The 12,638-nt window shown below is 39.0% G+C and overlaps 1 protein-coding gene across 1 annotated transcript; it reads right to left on the bottom strand.

Moving 5' to 3' along the window:
* Window positions 1-1,312: 1,312 nt before the first annotated feature.
* lbx2 (ladybird homeobox 2) lies at window positions 1,313-4,064 on the bottom strand. Its single transcript, XM_053506302.1, has 2 exons — window positions 3,282-4,064; window positions 1,313-2,517 (listed from the first exon to the last, which is right to left on the bottom strand). The coding sequence occupies exons 1-2, from the start codon at window positions 3,676-3,678 to the stop codon at window positions 2,057-2,059; spliced, it is 858 nt and encodes a 285-aa protein (XP_053362277.1). The 5' UTR covers window positions 3,679-4,064; the 3' UTR covers window positions 1,313-2,056.
* Between the last annotated feature and the right edge of the window lie 8,574 nt (window positions 4,065-12,638).

The following is a 12,638-nucleotide window of genomic DNA, read 5'->3' as shown; positions in this document are numbered from 1 at the left end:
AGCGTAAAAAATATTAACCGTACAATAGTTTATGCGTGACATGCCCTATTAACTTTCATAACTCTATTATACCTTAGTTATTTTCGCATGATATAAAGGTGATATTGATTTACAGAATAGTTTTTTTAACAACTGCGTTTCCCTTCGGAAGCTCTGCCCAGAGATCAGGTCTGTCACACAGTAGCAGGTCTGAATGGAGCTATTCTGAGGAAAAGTTTGCGCCCCTGAGATTTTGTTGCTAAATCCAATAGCGAATGCAAATCTATTTTAGTAAATATTTTATTGATTTTTAATTATACGTGCAGTGCTATTGAAAGATATTATAGGAGAAGAACCAGAGCTGTTGGGTTTTAGGCCAGCTTGTACTTTCCCCGCAGTGCGGAGTCGTTTCTGGCCACTCTGGTCTTCCTCCCCGCCAGCCATGCGCTCACAAAAATCTACTTGACTTTTCAACCCCTACTATTCCAAGTCATTAAGCCAATTGTGCGCTGCAGCGCTCTGTCTTTTTCCGGGCGAAGCGTCTTTGCCTTGATCTGCACACAACTGATCCAAATGAAGCGAAAGATATTGAGCAGAAGGCCATTCGGCCAGTGCGGATACGACGAAAGGGAGAAAGCGAGAAAGGCAACAGTCCTCCTATTTCTTTAGGCTTCCCATTGAGATTTATTCATTAGGAGCCCCATGCTAATCCATTGCTATTCATGGGCGTTTTCAACACCCGCATTTTAAAGGGGCCCAGATGCGCGGCTCAGACTGTTTATACGCGGCAAAGGCGGGTTAACCTAATCAATCATGCTGACTAGTTTGGGTTGGAGAAAATTCGTAAACCATATGTCAAAAAGGAGAAAGCAAGCTTTTTGTTGCCAGGCCTCGAGCTCAAAAGTCCTCGTGACAATTGTTTTCTTTTCTTCCCCTTTCCCTTTCTTTTCCTTTTCTTTTCTAGAGACCATATGAGTGTGTGTTGACGAGAGGCTTGTTCAATTGTCCCTAATTGAACTCCAGCCACTTAACCACTTAACACAGGGAATGTGTAACCACAAGAAAACGACCTGTTCAAACATAGTGACTGCTTGGTTAAAACTGCAGTGGTGCGTTTATATTAATCCTCTATTTTTGTCCTATTTGTCGGCCACATCAGAATTGAAAAATACAAAATAAATAAAAAATATAAAAAATAAAAATAGAAGAATACATTAAAAATACACAGGCAAAATAAATGTTTATCATGATGCAGTCTAAGGCTCATATCACTTCAAAGTTCGAAAACATCTGAAATATCATATAACCTTTATTTACATAAATGGTGATTAAATAGAATGTTACAATAACTTTATCGCGTAAATGCATCATAAGTTGATTTATACACACAACTTGCCCCCCCGTTATTTAGATAATTTGGCTATTAAGTTCTTTAGTTAAAAGTGACTTTTTATCCAGAGCTAAGGACCAGAATTACAACTAGATCGCTCATGAGGGGGAGAATGTTTCAGGGAATATTGTCATTGGGAATATTAATTTTCAGCAAAATGAAAAATCAATCCCCATGCCTAATTGACATCCTTCTTGACATTGTATAAATATAAATATGACTATATATTTGAGAAATTAGTTGAAAAAAAAAATCACATTTGGCAGATGCGTATCATTAGCAGCTAGAACAGTAATGTTGTTGGTGTGATGTCACTGACGAACTGCGGAACAAAACAATTGCACAAGTTTCCCCTGCATAAAATAAACCATTAAACCTACATACACATGTTGCATTCGTGATCTTGTACCACAATCACTAATCACTTTTCATATCCTACTGAATGAAAATGTACTCCTTTTCAGCTCGTCGTCAGTCTTGGAGGCTTTTACAATCCTTGCAATAAATTAAAACATGAGAGAGAGAGAGGGATGGAAAAAAAACATCCTTTCAGTTTTAAAGTTCTTTCGCAGAGTTCAACATTCGTGCAAAAGTTGTGTGGATAAAAACGGCTGTTCTTCTGCTGCAGGCAGCAGTGAGGACATTTCAAAAAGGGACGCCCGGTACAGAAAATGACTGGGCCAGGTCTCAATCGTCCACCTCGATCTCTTCGTCCTCTTCGGAGAACTCGTCTGTGGTTTGGCCTCGGGACGAAGGCGGTGACTGAGGGAAGACTCTGAGGCCGTGTGCTGGCGGTGACGCGCTCGGGGATATCGGAGCCGAGCCGCCGTGCGCATCCTCTATGTCCTCCATAGACACGAGTTTTTGCAGCGTCTGCGGGGGGATCTTCTTCAGCGACTCGACATCTGCCTTCATTTCCTCTAGGTCTCGCTTGAGCTTAGCTCGTCGGTTCTGAAACCAGGTGATGACCTGTGCGTTGGTGAGGCCAAGCTGCTGCGCGATCTGATCACGGTCAGCCGGCGAGAGGTACTTCTGGTACAAGAAACGCTTCTCCAGCTCGTAGATCTGATGGTTGGTGAAGGCCGTGCGCGACTTCCGCCGCTTTTTCGACACCTGTCTCTGGCCGAACGCGTTCATGTGCTCGCGACCTGCCATTTAAACACAGAGAAAGGAAGAATAATTAGATATAATATAAGGCATGATTAAATATCAGCTTTAAATGATTATATAAATGTGCTCCTATATGCTGTTATAATTTGCGTGTGTGTATTAGGCCGCGTTTGTCCAGTCCATTTGCAAAACATCTGTTCTTGGGAGAGAAAAAAAGGGCGCTTTGCAAAACAAACCGGCTGATTAATTGCGAAGCATTTTCAATAATATTCCCAAGTCAGTCAACAGTATATAACAAACAACCTTGAACCCCAGCTATACATCTCTTGACATCTCAAGGACAGTGTTCGGTTTATACAGTAAGAATCCTCTGCAGAATTAGTTTACGCACTGATCACCTTAAACCAGATAAAAAATAACCTATCAAAACAGATAAAAATATAATAGATATATAAATGTAATTAAAAAAATACGTGACTAATTTTTTATTAAAATAACGACCAAATTTGCTTGTGCAAAAATAGTTTTTTATTTAATTAAAAAAAAATACGGAATTGGGAGTTTCTAGTCACAGCAGGATTATCGATCATTAACAGGCGCATACACCCTGGTATTGTAAGCCTAGATGACATGGAATTTCGGATATTTTATTCTGCAGAATTCATCTAAATATCACATTTTAATGTCCTTATAGAGAGCACGCGACATTTAAAGCGAAAAAAATGTCCTTGGCCATGTTCCTGGTGCTTGCAAAAGGCCTCTCTTAAGTTTAATAAGCAGATCAAAATGTTATTGTTTTTACCTTCTGCTGCTTGTATAACGCTGACTTCAAGCCCTTTAAAAGTTTTGCTCGCTAACTCTTCCAGAGCGCATAAGGGGGAAGAGGGAGTGCTCAGACCGTTCCGCACTGCGTTCGCTCCCGCCACCTTCTCGAGCACGCGCGGCGGACACAGACTCGTCACCGACTTCTTCACGGACGGTTTGTTCAAAATATCCTCAATGCTGAACGGGGTTAGAGGCTTGTTGGAGTTAGCGGGGGGTGGCAGCTGATCTAACGCACCCCGTCTCCTCTCCTCGCTGCTCGATTGCAACACCGAGCCTGTCTTCATATCTTTACTGGAGGTCATGACAGTCCTATGATAAAGTGTTTTTAAAAGTTTTCTATTTCGAACAGCAACCACGATTGCTTTTTTCTGCATAAAAATCTCTTTCTCACAGGTTCGTATCGTTGTCTTTTAAACGGATCCGCTGGCAATGTTCGGTCTAAGTCTCTCGTCCGACAACAGCATTGCTTCAGGAGTGCGCTGTGCTCTCACAGGCACCCGAGCCCCACTGCGCTTGGAGCAATCCCACTTTTTCCGAGGGGTCCCATGAATTCGTTTGTGAAGTGAAAATGACACTGGCCACGGGGCCGAGTCGCTACACACGCAAAAATAAGCCGAAGCGCAAAAAACAGAAGACCGCTAACGAGTTGTTGTTGATTGGGCGAAGTTCAATTAGAGAAACTCTACGCCACTTGCTGACCCTCTGCTCCGTCTTAAAGGGCCAGACCCTAATAATTAATTGGACGCAAGAATAGGAGGAGTTTCCCCCTGCGGTGATGGCGAAGTTTAAAGAGAAGGGAGATGGCGAGAGATGTTTATACATCTGACACCCCACTCCTACTTAGGACTAACCACGTGCTCCACGCGCTTCCATCTCTGAAAAAAAGGAGAGTGTGCGCCCATTACAAGAAAACCACCAGCGTCTCCTCGACTCAATTAGTAAAGACGATGTGTGTTCTTGCCAAGAAGTCCTGAAAAGTAGAGTGATTTCATTATTAGCGTGGCTAATTATTCAAATATCAGGGTCGGTTATGATGATGTAAGCCTACATTACTTTTTAATAATAATAATAATAATAATAATAATAATATAGCACACGTTGACTCTTTAAAACAGAAAAAGTGGATTGTCACAAGGAGTTGTTACCATGCTAAATGAGAGTAACAACTAAGCCAAAATAAACACAAATAGTTTTTAATTCAATAATGCATTTTAGGACTTAATGTCGCATTAATAAAATTCAAATCTCATTAACGAAGCTCAATTTCAACACAAGTTTTATAAAACAATTTACCAAAACACATTTTTTAATGCGCGTAATTATCTTCACAAAAATTGTCTCTTTAATTTAATCGTTGCTTAAATGAAAACAGACAGACGGACAGTCTGGAGATGATTACTTGTGGACATTTCAAAAGAGGTTTAAGTTACCCTGCACATAACCCATGAAATATCACGCCGGTAAGCGTGACAGCGGGACGGTGCGCTTCTCCTTTTACGTGCAGGTAAGAAGCAGAACGCAGCTCGCGATTATCTTAGTCTTAGGTCTTTCTGCCTTTAACACTTAAAGCCTGAAACTATAGTCGAAGACTTCTGCTGCTACTGAATTTGTCTGCAGGGTAACTCAGTTAACACTGAGGACAGGTAAGTGTCACTCATGTATTTTAAGAAGCATTGTGATGCAATCTTCTAAGGATTGTGTTCTGATAATAACATTATTATTATTATTATTATTATTATTATTATTATATATTTATTATTATATAATAACAACAATTATTATCATTATTATTGTTATTATTTGTCCATAGTAAAATTATAGTTAACAAAGACCTAAATTTTAAATAACATGAACACGTTACATTATTAAAACAATATGGCTGTTATTCTTCCTATTATTATTATTATTATTATTATTATTATTATTATTGTTGTTGTTGTTGTTGTTGTTGTTGGTAGTGGTGGTGGTGGTATTGTTTATTATTATTATTATTATTATTATTATTATTATTATTATTTATTATATTTAATTATTACTATTAAAAATAGTATATAAAAATCACTCTTATATTGACTTTCTAACGTTATTTTAATTATATTAATGTTTATATCGTATTGTGTATGTAACGAATTCGACAAACGTTACAGACAGAATATGATATAAACATTAATAAAAACAATATTATGCGTGAAAGTGCATGTATTCTTTATAAAGCTTAGGTAAGCGCAGTTTATCCATCAGCTTGTAATGTCTATCTAAACAATATGCTATACATTTATTCAATCAAATCACTAGTAGCAGATATAATAGAGAAAAAAGGTGCGTCGATATTCGGAACAAACCCTACAACACTGCATCTGGATTTTAATAATCGTTCATCGTGGTAGATATTTGCCTTACATGAGCCGCCGGCAATGCAGTGTGACGAGTTCACCGACACATCGCATTGTCCGTGCCAGGAGTACCATATGGTGACATGAGGAGAGGGACCAAAGCAAGCCAAAAGCCCAGCAAACAGCACGACATTCTATTAGGGCAGATTCACAACACTCCACGTGGGTGACACCAACCCGAGATGAATATCATGTTTTCTAGTAAATGAGTAACAATGCAACACACACACACACACACACACACACACACGGAGAGAGAGAGAGGTGTACAGTGTGAGCATATTGTATAAAAATATCTTTGAGTGTACTAAATAGAAACATGAATGTTTTAATATATATTACACACGCACTTTTATATATATAGGATATATAATATCATAATAACTTGTATAACTAATCATAAAATTATACCATATCTGAAATGTTACCAAATAAACAATCAATAATAATGAATAATACATAATAATGAACAATGAATGATAAATAAATAAGTGGAATGAGAAACGCCAATTTAGAGATGAGTGATGTGTGTGTGTGTGCGTGTGTGCTTGTGTGTTTTATAATCTTTAGTGATTATTCTAAAAACAGGTATTTCTCACGTGGTAGCGCATCTCATCCTCTATGTTTCAATAGTTAAGCTGGATAATGCCTGCTACTCAAGTGATTCGAAAACTGATCCCGGTGATAGTTAACATTGATTCACATGTCACAGAGTATAAACATGTAAAACAGCTAAAACAGTATTCAAGTTTGTTAGACAGACAAAGCTGCTAAACAGGGCCTGTTGGGCGAGGTATGGACATTACATCGCACTGTGAATGGATAGTGTTTCTGATCCAGCGTATGAAGGCATTTACACGCCGACAATAGCGCGTCCCACTGCGAGACCAAAGCGCCGCTTAACGGATTCAACCCAGTTTTACATTTGTCTCATATGCTCTACACACGAGCATTACGAACCCTGTGGATAATCCCAATGATATCTTTTCTCCAAGCATGTGGGAACAGATCTTTACAGCCTCAGATCTGTACTGCACTGCTAATTTTTAGGTGTTTCCTTGACTTGAACGTTAATTAGATGCAGAACACCTGACATCATCAATCATCAGGCATAAACGGGATTTTTGCGTCTTTTTCTCGGTGGTTCTGTTCTTGCATTCTTTCCTTTATATTGGAAATGGAGCTAACAGTATTAGATAAAAAATATGCTATGCAAACGTATATTCTGGCATACTGATTATGATTAATGTGGTTCATTAGAATTTTCCTCTAATTCTCCGCAAAACATCCGATCAACCCGTAGATACCGTATCAAGTTTAACCCTTTTAAAATATTTGCAAGATTTTATTCTAACTCAAACTTAAAGGCAAATGTGAAATAAAAATCTTAAAGGTGTGTATGATTCATTTGATCCGTAAACGGAAATACACACACACGCGCGCGCGCGCGCGCACACACACACACACACACACACACACACACACATCTCTTTTCAGTCTAAAACAGGCAAACTAAACAGTCAAAACCGAATGAAATGTATTCAAAATGAGGAGTAATCTCTCCAGTTTACAGTCACACGGTGTTAACCTAACAGCGCGTTTGCCGCTGCCAGCTGTTTGTTTTCGTCGCCTGCTCAGGCAACTGCACTACCTCCAGTATACAAACAATGTAGGACACGCGTATTAACCAGGGCTATGGGGTGACATTAATAACGGTAACGTTGTGAGTGTGTTATGGAGGGGCTAAGCACCTCCGGATATTTCAATCACGGCACTGAATTCCATATAAAACATTAGTAGTTCTGAAAAGGCTGTTACGATAATAGTAGTGATGTCCAACGAAATAATGTTCCGGTAATTCAAGGAAAATAGTCTGGACAACTTAATTCGTTTAGCAATAATTCAGGAATAGCAGGCCCCTATATATTACAGGCTTGATGTCTGTATATATGACAATATATGCGTTATAGTAAATAGATATGTGCGCTTATTAACAACGATAATTTTTATAATTGCAAACGTGAAGTCAGATAATAATAATAATAATAATAATAATACAGGCCACCACCACCACAATAATAATAATAATAATAATAATAATAATAATAATAATAATCTTCTTTTATTATTATTATTATTATTATTATTATTATTATTATTATTATTATTATTATTATTGTTGTTGTTGTTGTTGTTGTTAAAATAAATCATCATCAATCATCATCATCATTAAATACCCCTTCTCCTCTTACATCATCAATCATCACTATCATCATCATCATCATCATCATCAACTACAACAAATACGACTACTACTACTAATAATAATAACAATAATAGTAACAACAACAATACTAATAACAGTTGCTGATGGAAAAACATATCCAAATGTTATATATACACACACACACACACACACACACACACACACACACACACACATATAAAATCAGATTTTTATACTACCGCAAAACAAGCTATTAATGGTTTGGCCTATAATAGTTGCTGGTTTTTTGGTATATGCGTTATTAATTAGCGTTTAAATCGACATTGACAAACACCAGTTATTTAACCTGCAGTAAAACAGGTTAATGCACAGATTCAGACCGATGTCACTGGGTTGTGCTGGCGCGTGCGAAACGTTCATTGGCTGACGTCACGCGCAGTAAGTGGCTTAATTAAGCGGCGTTTGTGTGAGAGTGTGTGTGTGGTGTTAGAGATGAACAAGTCTCCTGCACCTCGTTGAAACAGCTATTAAAAGTATTGCCGTCGCCCGCTGGTTTTACATCCCTCGCCGCTTTTGAAGGCAGTATTTAGTAACCTGTTGATGTTTTCTCTTTCAGTGGATGACAAATGTTTGGACTCCCGACCGGGCGCCCTCCTCCCTCCCGCTCAAGGTGCGGACAAACGGTCGCGCGCTCCTCAGCCCCCGCCGGATTAGAACTCGGACCCCGGAGTCAAGCGCGCCACGGTTGGGTTGAGATCATAAAGACCAGGCTGTGTAAACCCCATGAGCTTTTTAAACTGAGGCTGCACTCCCAGAGAGAGCACAGGAAGAAATAGATAAAACACCACTGATAAACAGCCATCAACCTAACCTACACTTCCGTGGGAATTTTGTGGATGGAGAGCAAACAGCTCGAGCGCAAATACCTCATATAGTTATTATACTGTGTAATGGCCAAGCAATAATCTGTCACTCACATTTTTTAATTAAGGGCTATGCATGCTGTAATACAACTGTAGTAAATAGGTAGTTGCTTGAGTACACCCCAATGCATTTTTCAGCTTCGGCCAAAAAGTGTAGCTAAGAATTCAGCTGAAATACTGTACTTTTGAGTCCTGAGGTTATCGTGTAATCTCACCTATGTGGCACGGTGACGTCACACCTATTTGCGCACATCTGCGCACAGAGGTGGAGCCTGAACTAATGCGTCACACCAAGACATGTCACCACTGACAAAATGTCAATTTACCTATTAACATACAAACTTTATGTTTCAGTACTTAGTGGTTAATGAAGGTTAGATACTTATTTCTGAAAAGAAAAAATATCTATCTATCTATCTATCTATCTATCTATCTATCTATCTATCTATCTATCTATCTATCTATCTATCTATCCCATCATAAAATCATCATAATAATATACTCCTTCTCCTTAACAACAACAACAACTAATAATAATAATAATAATAATAATAGGAAAAAGAAGAAAAGAACAACAGTTTCTGGAGAAATAATCATAATCCCATTATTATTATTGTTGTTGTAATTTTTTACTTTCATCCTAATAATAGAATAAAATATAACATTAAAGAACCATACAGGTCTGCAAAAACATTAAAATAATTTATATCAACAGTTAAATCATTGTCGCCCCCAAAACACACACGTGCGTGATGGATGATGACCCGAGGTGAGGTTGGGTGGGGAGCAAAAGCGAATCTTTGATTTGAATTGATCAAAGCTGTACTGTTGATGATGATGACGATGATGATGATGACGACGATAATGATCACTATGATTATTCAACTGATAACTCCACCGCACCCTCCCAGGAGCAATGAAGACACTCAACTTGTATTTAAGTTTGTGCAGCTACAGGAAAGAGTAACACTCAGTGTGTTAAAGTAATTAGTGCATGTGGACCAAGATAAACGCCTTTGGGGGTGAATGGATGTAATGTATTAAATGAAATGTTATTATTATTATTATTATTATTATTATTATTATAGCCACACCATTAAAATATATGATGACCTAGTAGCGCAACATCTGGAATATTTTATTTGTATGTTTTACACATTTTTTATTTTTACACGAGTCCTCGTTAAAAATGGGTCTATTTATGAATGGTGGTTTGATCTTTATTAGCTAATTTATCAATATTTTTTTAATGGATGTTTTCGGGGTACTTGCCCAAACTAGTATTCTTTTGTTTGCTGCATGTCGAAATCTCACCACAAAATCTCAACTGACAGCAGCGCCATGACCAATGCGTTAAAAATATCCCATAGGCCTCAGGTTTAACGTATTATTTTGCTATGCCTATACACGGAAAGATTTTTTTTTATTATATCCTTCCACAGTTACTAAAAGTGTGCGCACTCACTCACGAGTGTTTTTGTGACATGCTGTAGAACAGAGCAGAAAGCAAATGGAGATTCAGTTACGCCATCCCTGTGACCCTGTAACATATCCTGCGTGTGGAAATAAGTGCTTCTTCACTAATTATGGGAGGGGATGCTGGTACAGCTACAGTATATGAGCCACGATTAATGTGATTCCCTGTGAACACGGCCTACGCTTTTAAAAAGAGGGGGTTTCATCTGGAGCGTACCCCAGGCTCGTATCGGCGCATTATGAAGATAAATACGGTTTCGCGGATACGCCGTTGTGTGGGAAATGCGGCAGAATCAGTCAGGGCGATTTGAGACGCGGCCGCTTGGGCGCCTAATGGGAAGAAGGGAGAGGGTAGGGGGAATGAACTCATCCCGTCAAGTTACTCCCTAGAGCAGCTAGAGGGAGGTGAAAGAGCATCGAGGTAACAGGAGATGACACACAGAGAAAAAAAACGATATGCAATTAACAGGTAGAGTGTTGCATCAATTTTTAACATCTGTAACCTGTTAACTGGACCTACACTGCACGTAGGGAATAAACAACCCGAAAACGAACCATTCGGCGACAAATGTATTTTTTTTTTTTTTCAGTGAACAAATTCATAAATAATCCGATAGCCATGGACACACAAATACACACTTCTGCCCCGGACGTGCTGCATGCGGAACTGATTAAGATCTGCGCTCTCTCTCTCTCTCTCTCTCCTCTAGAGCTCCAGTCCTCTACAAGAGAGAGAGAGAGAGAGAGGAAATAGCTCGTCTGGCCGCTGACAGAACCCCGGCCTCTGCGCAAAGATGAATGGCCCGGATTATTTAAGTTTAGCACTTTGACAGAACCCACCTGATGTGGAGGATTAATGCAACGAAAATCCATCTGCTCTCAACTCCATCCAGAGTGATGGCCTCTCGCCGAGGAGGTCAAACAGTATTTAGGATAAGTAGATATCCAGGATGGAGGTGAACTTTCCCAAGGCGCGCAACTCTCCACTAGTGTACTAGACTAAATGAATACACGGGCTACTTTTATTACAGCTTGTTCGGTTGACAATCATGTTTACAGAAATAATATGGCACGCAGAATACATGAGAGAACTTAATGTATGAGTCTGGCAGGAGCAAGAACGTCAACCAGTCTCATCCCGGATTGTGCGTAAGGATCGTGTCCCAGACGAGTCTCATAAATAGAATCTAATTGGAAATGGCAGATGAACTGCACTGTCAGAAAGGACGAAAATATAAATTTCCCAAACATCCCAGACGTAAAGACGCGGCCAGAGGCTTCATTACCCCCTACGTTTTGGACGCGGAGCTTGAAACAGAAACTCTTCACTGCCTGGGAGTAAGACATCTTGCACGTAGGGGAAAAGACCTCGTCCCCGGTGTGACATTATTCACAGCAACAAGTAACACACTGTAGAGTTGGAGCAAAAATGAGCAGCCCCTAATTTGAGAAAGCCCTCTGCTTACTTGGGGAATAGTGTGTGTGCGTGTGTGTGCTGCTGCTGCTCCTGTTGGTGAATCACAAATAACAACGCATCTATTTGCAAGTCCAGTATCTCACAAATATTAATATAAAGTCAAAATAAAAAAATTATTAATGCAAGTGAAACTAATCTATGCACCTACAGTGTCTTTTTATTATTATTATTATTATTATTATTATTATTATTATTAACTATACACAATTTATTTTGCTGACTTTTTTGAGGCTATCTGCGCCTAACTAGTTTGGAAAAAAAAGTACAAGCATAACTGAAACAGGGGAAAAAGTATCAGGAAAAGGGAGTGAAAATATAGAGGAAGGTCTTAGCCCCAGCTCTGTCATAACTTACAGTGTCCCTATTGCCCATAAATATCAGAAATAGACTCACACTCAGACTGATCCACAAGCAACAGTCCCTGAGCGAGTTCATGTGAGTGTGTGTCTGTGTGTGTGCATGTATGGGTCCCTGGTGGCCAGAAATCTGGCTTCGGATTTAGCTGGTCTTCTTTTCAGGTAACGGCAGGAGAGGCACTGTGTGGACTTTTTGCTTTCACTGCGGTTGTTACTGAAGTCTCTTATTTATGCTTTTTCTGTTCTTTTTTTTAAGGCAGACTTGTGTCCTTTGGTATGCTCTTTTCAGCCTTTAAGCATTTTGGATTTGTTTTGGTGGAGAAAAGAATAAATAATGTTAGTTGACAGTGCTTAAGGAGGTACTAAGTCCACATGGTAAATTTGTCCGAAAACAAGGCCTTCAGCTCAAGTCTTTGAGCTTCTGGCAGTTTAAAGCAAAGGAGGAACAATGTTTTTTTTTATTTATTATTATTTTTTTTAAT

Source organism: Clarias gariepinus, chromosome 10 (genome assembly GCF_024256425.1).
Source record: "Clarias gariepinus isolate MV-2021 ecotype Netherlands chromosome 10, CGAR_prim_01v2, whole genome shotgun sequence".
Classification (NCBI taxonomy): domain Eukaryota; kingdom Metazoa; phylum Chordata; class Actinopteri; order Siluriformes; family Clariidae; genus Clarias; species Clarias gariepinus.
Note: the sequence above shows the minus strand (reverse complement) of the source record. Positions and strands in the feature narration are given on the sequence as shown.

Bases quoted from the DNA above. Each gene is read 5' to 3' on its own strand.
- lbx2 (XM_053506302.1), bottom strand. From the start codon at position 3,678: ATGCAGAAAAAAGCAATCGTGGTTGCTGTTCGAAATAGAAAACTTTTA. The intron at 2,518-3,281 runs GTAAAAACAATA...TTTAAATGGCAG, and splicing joins CGTTATACAAGCAGCAGAAG to GTCGCGAGCACATGAACGCG.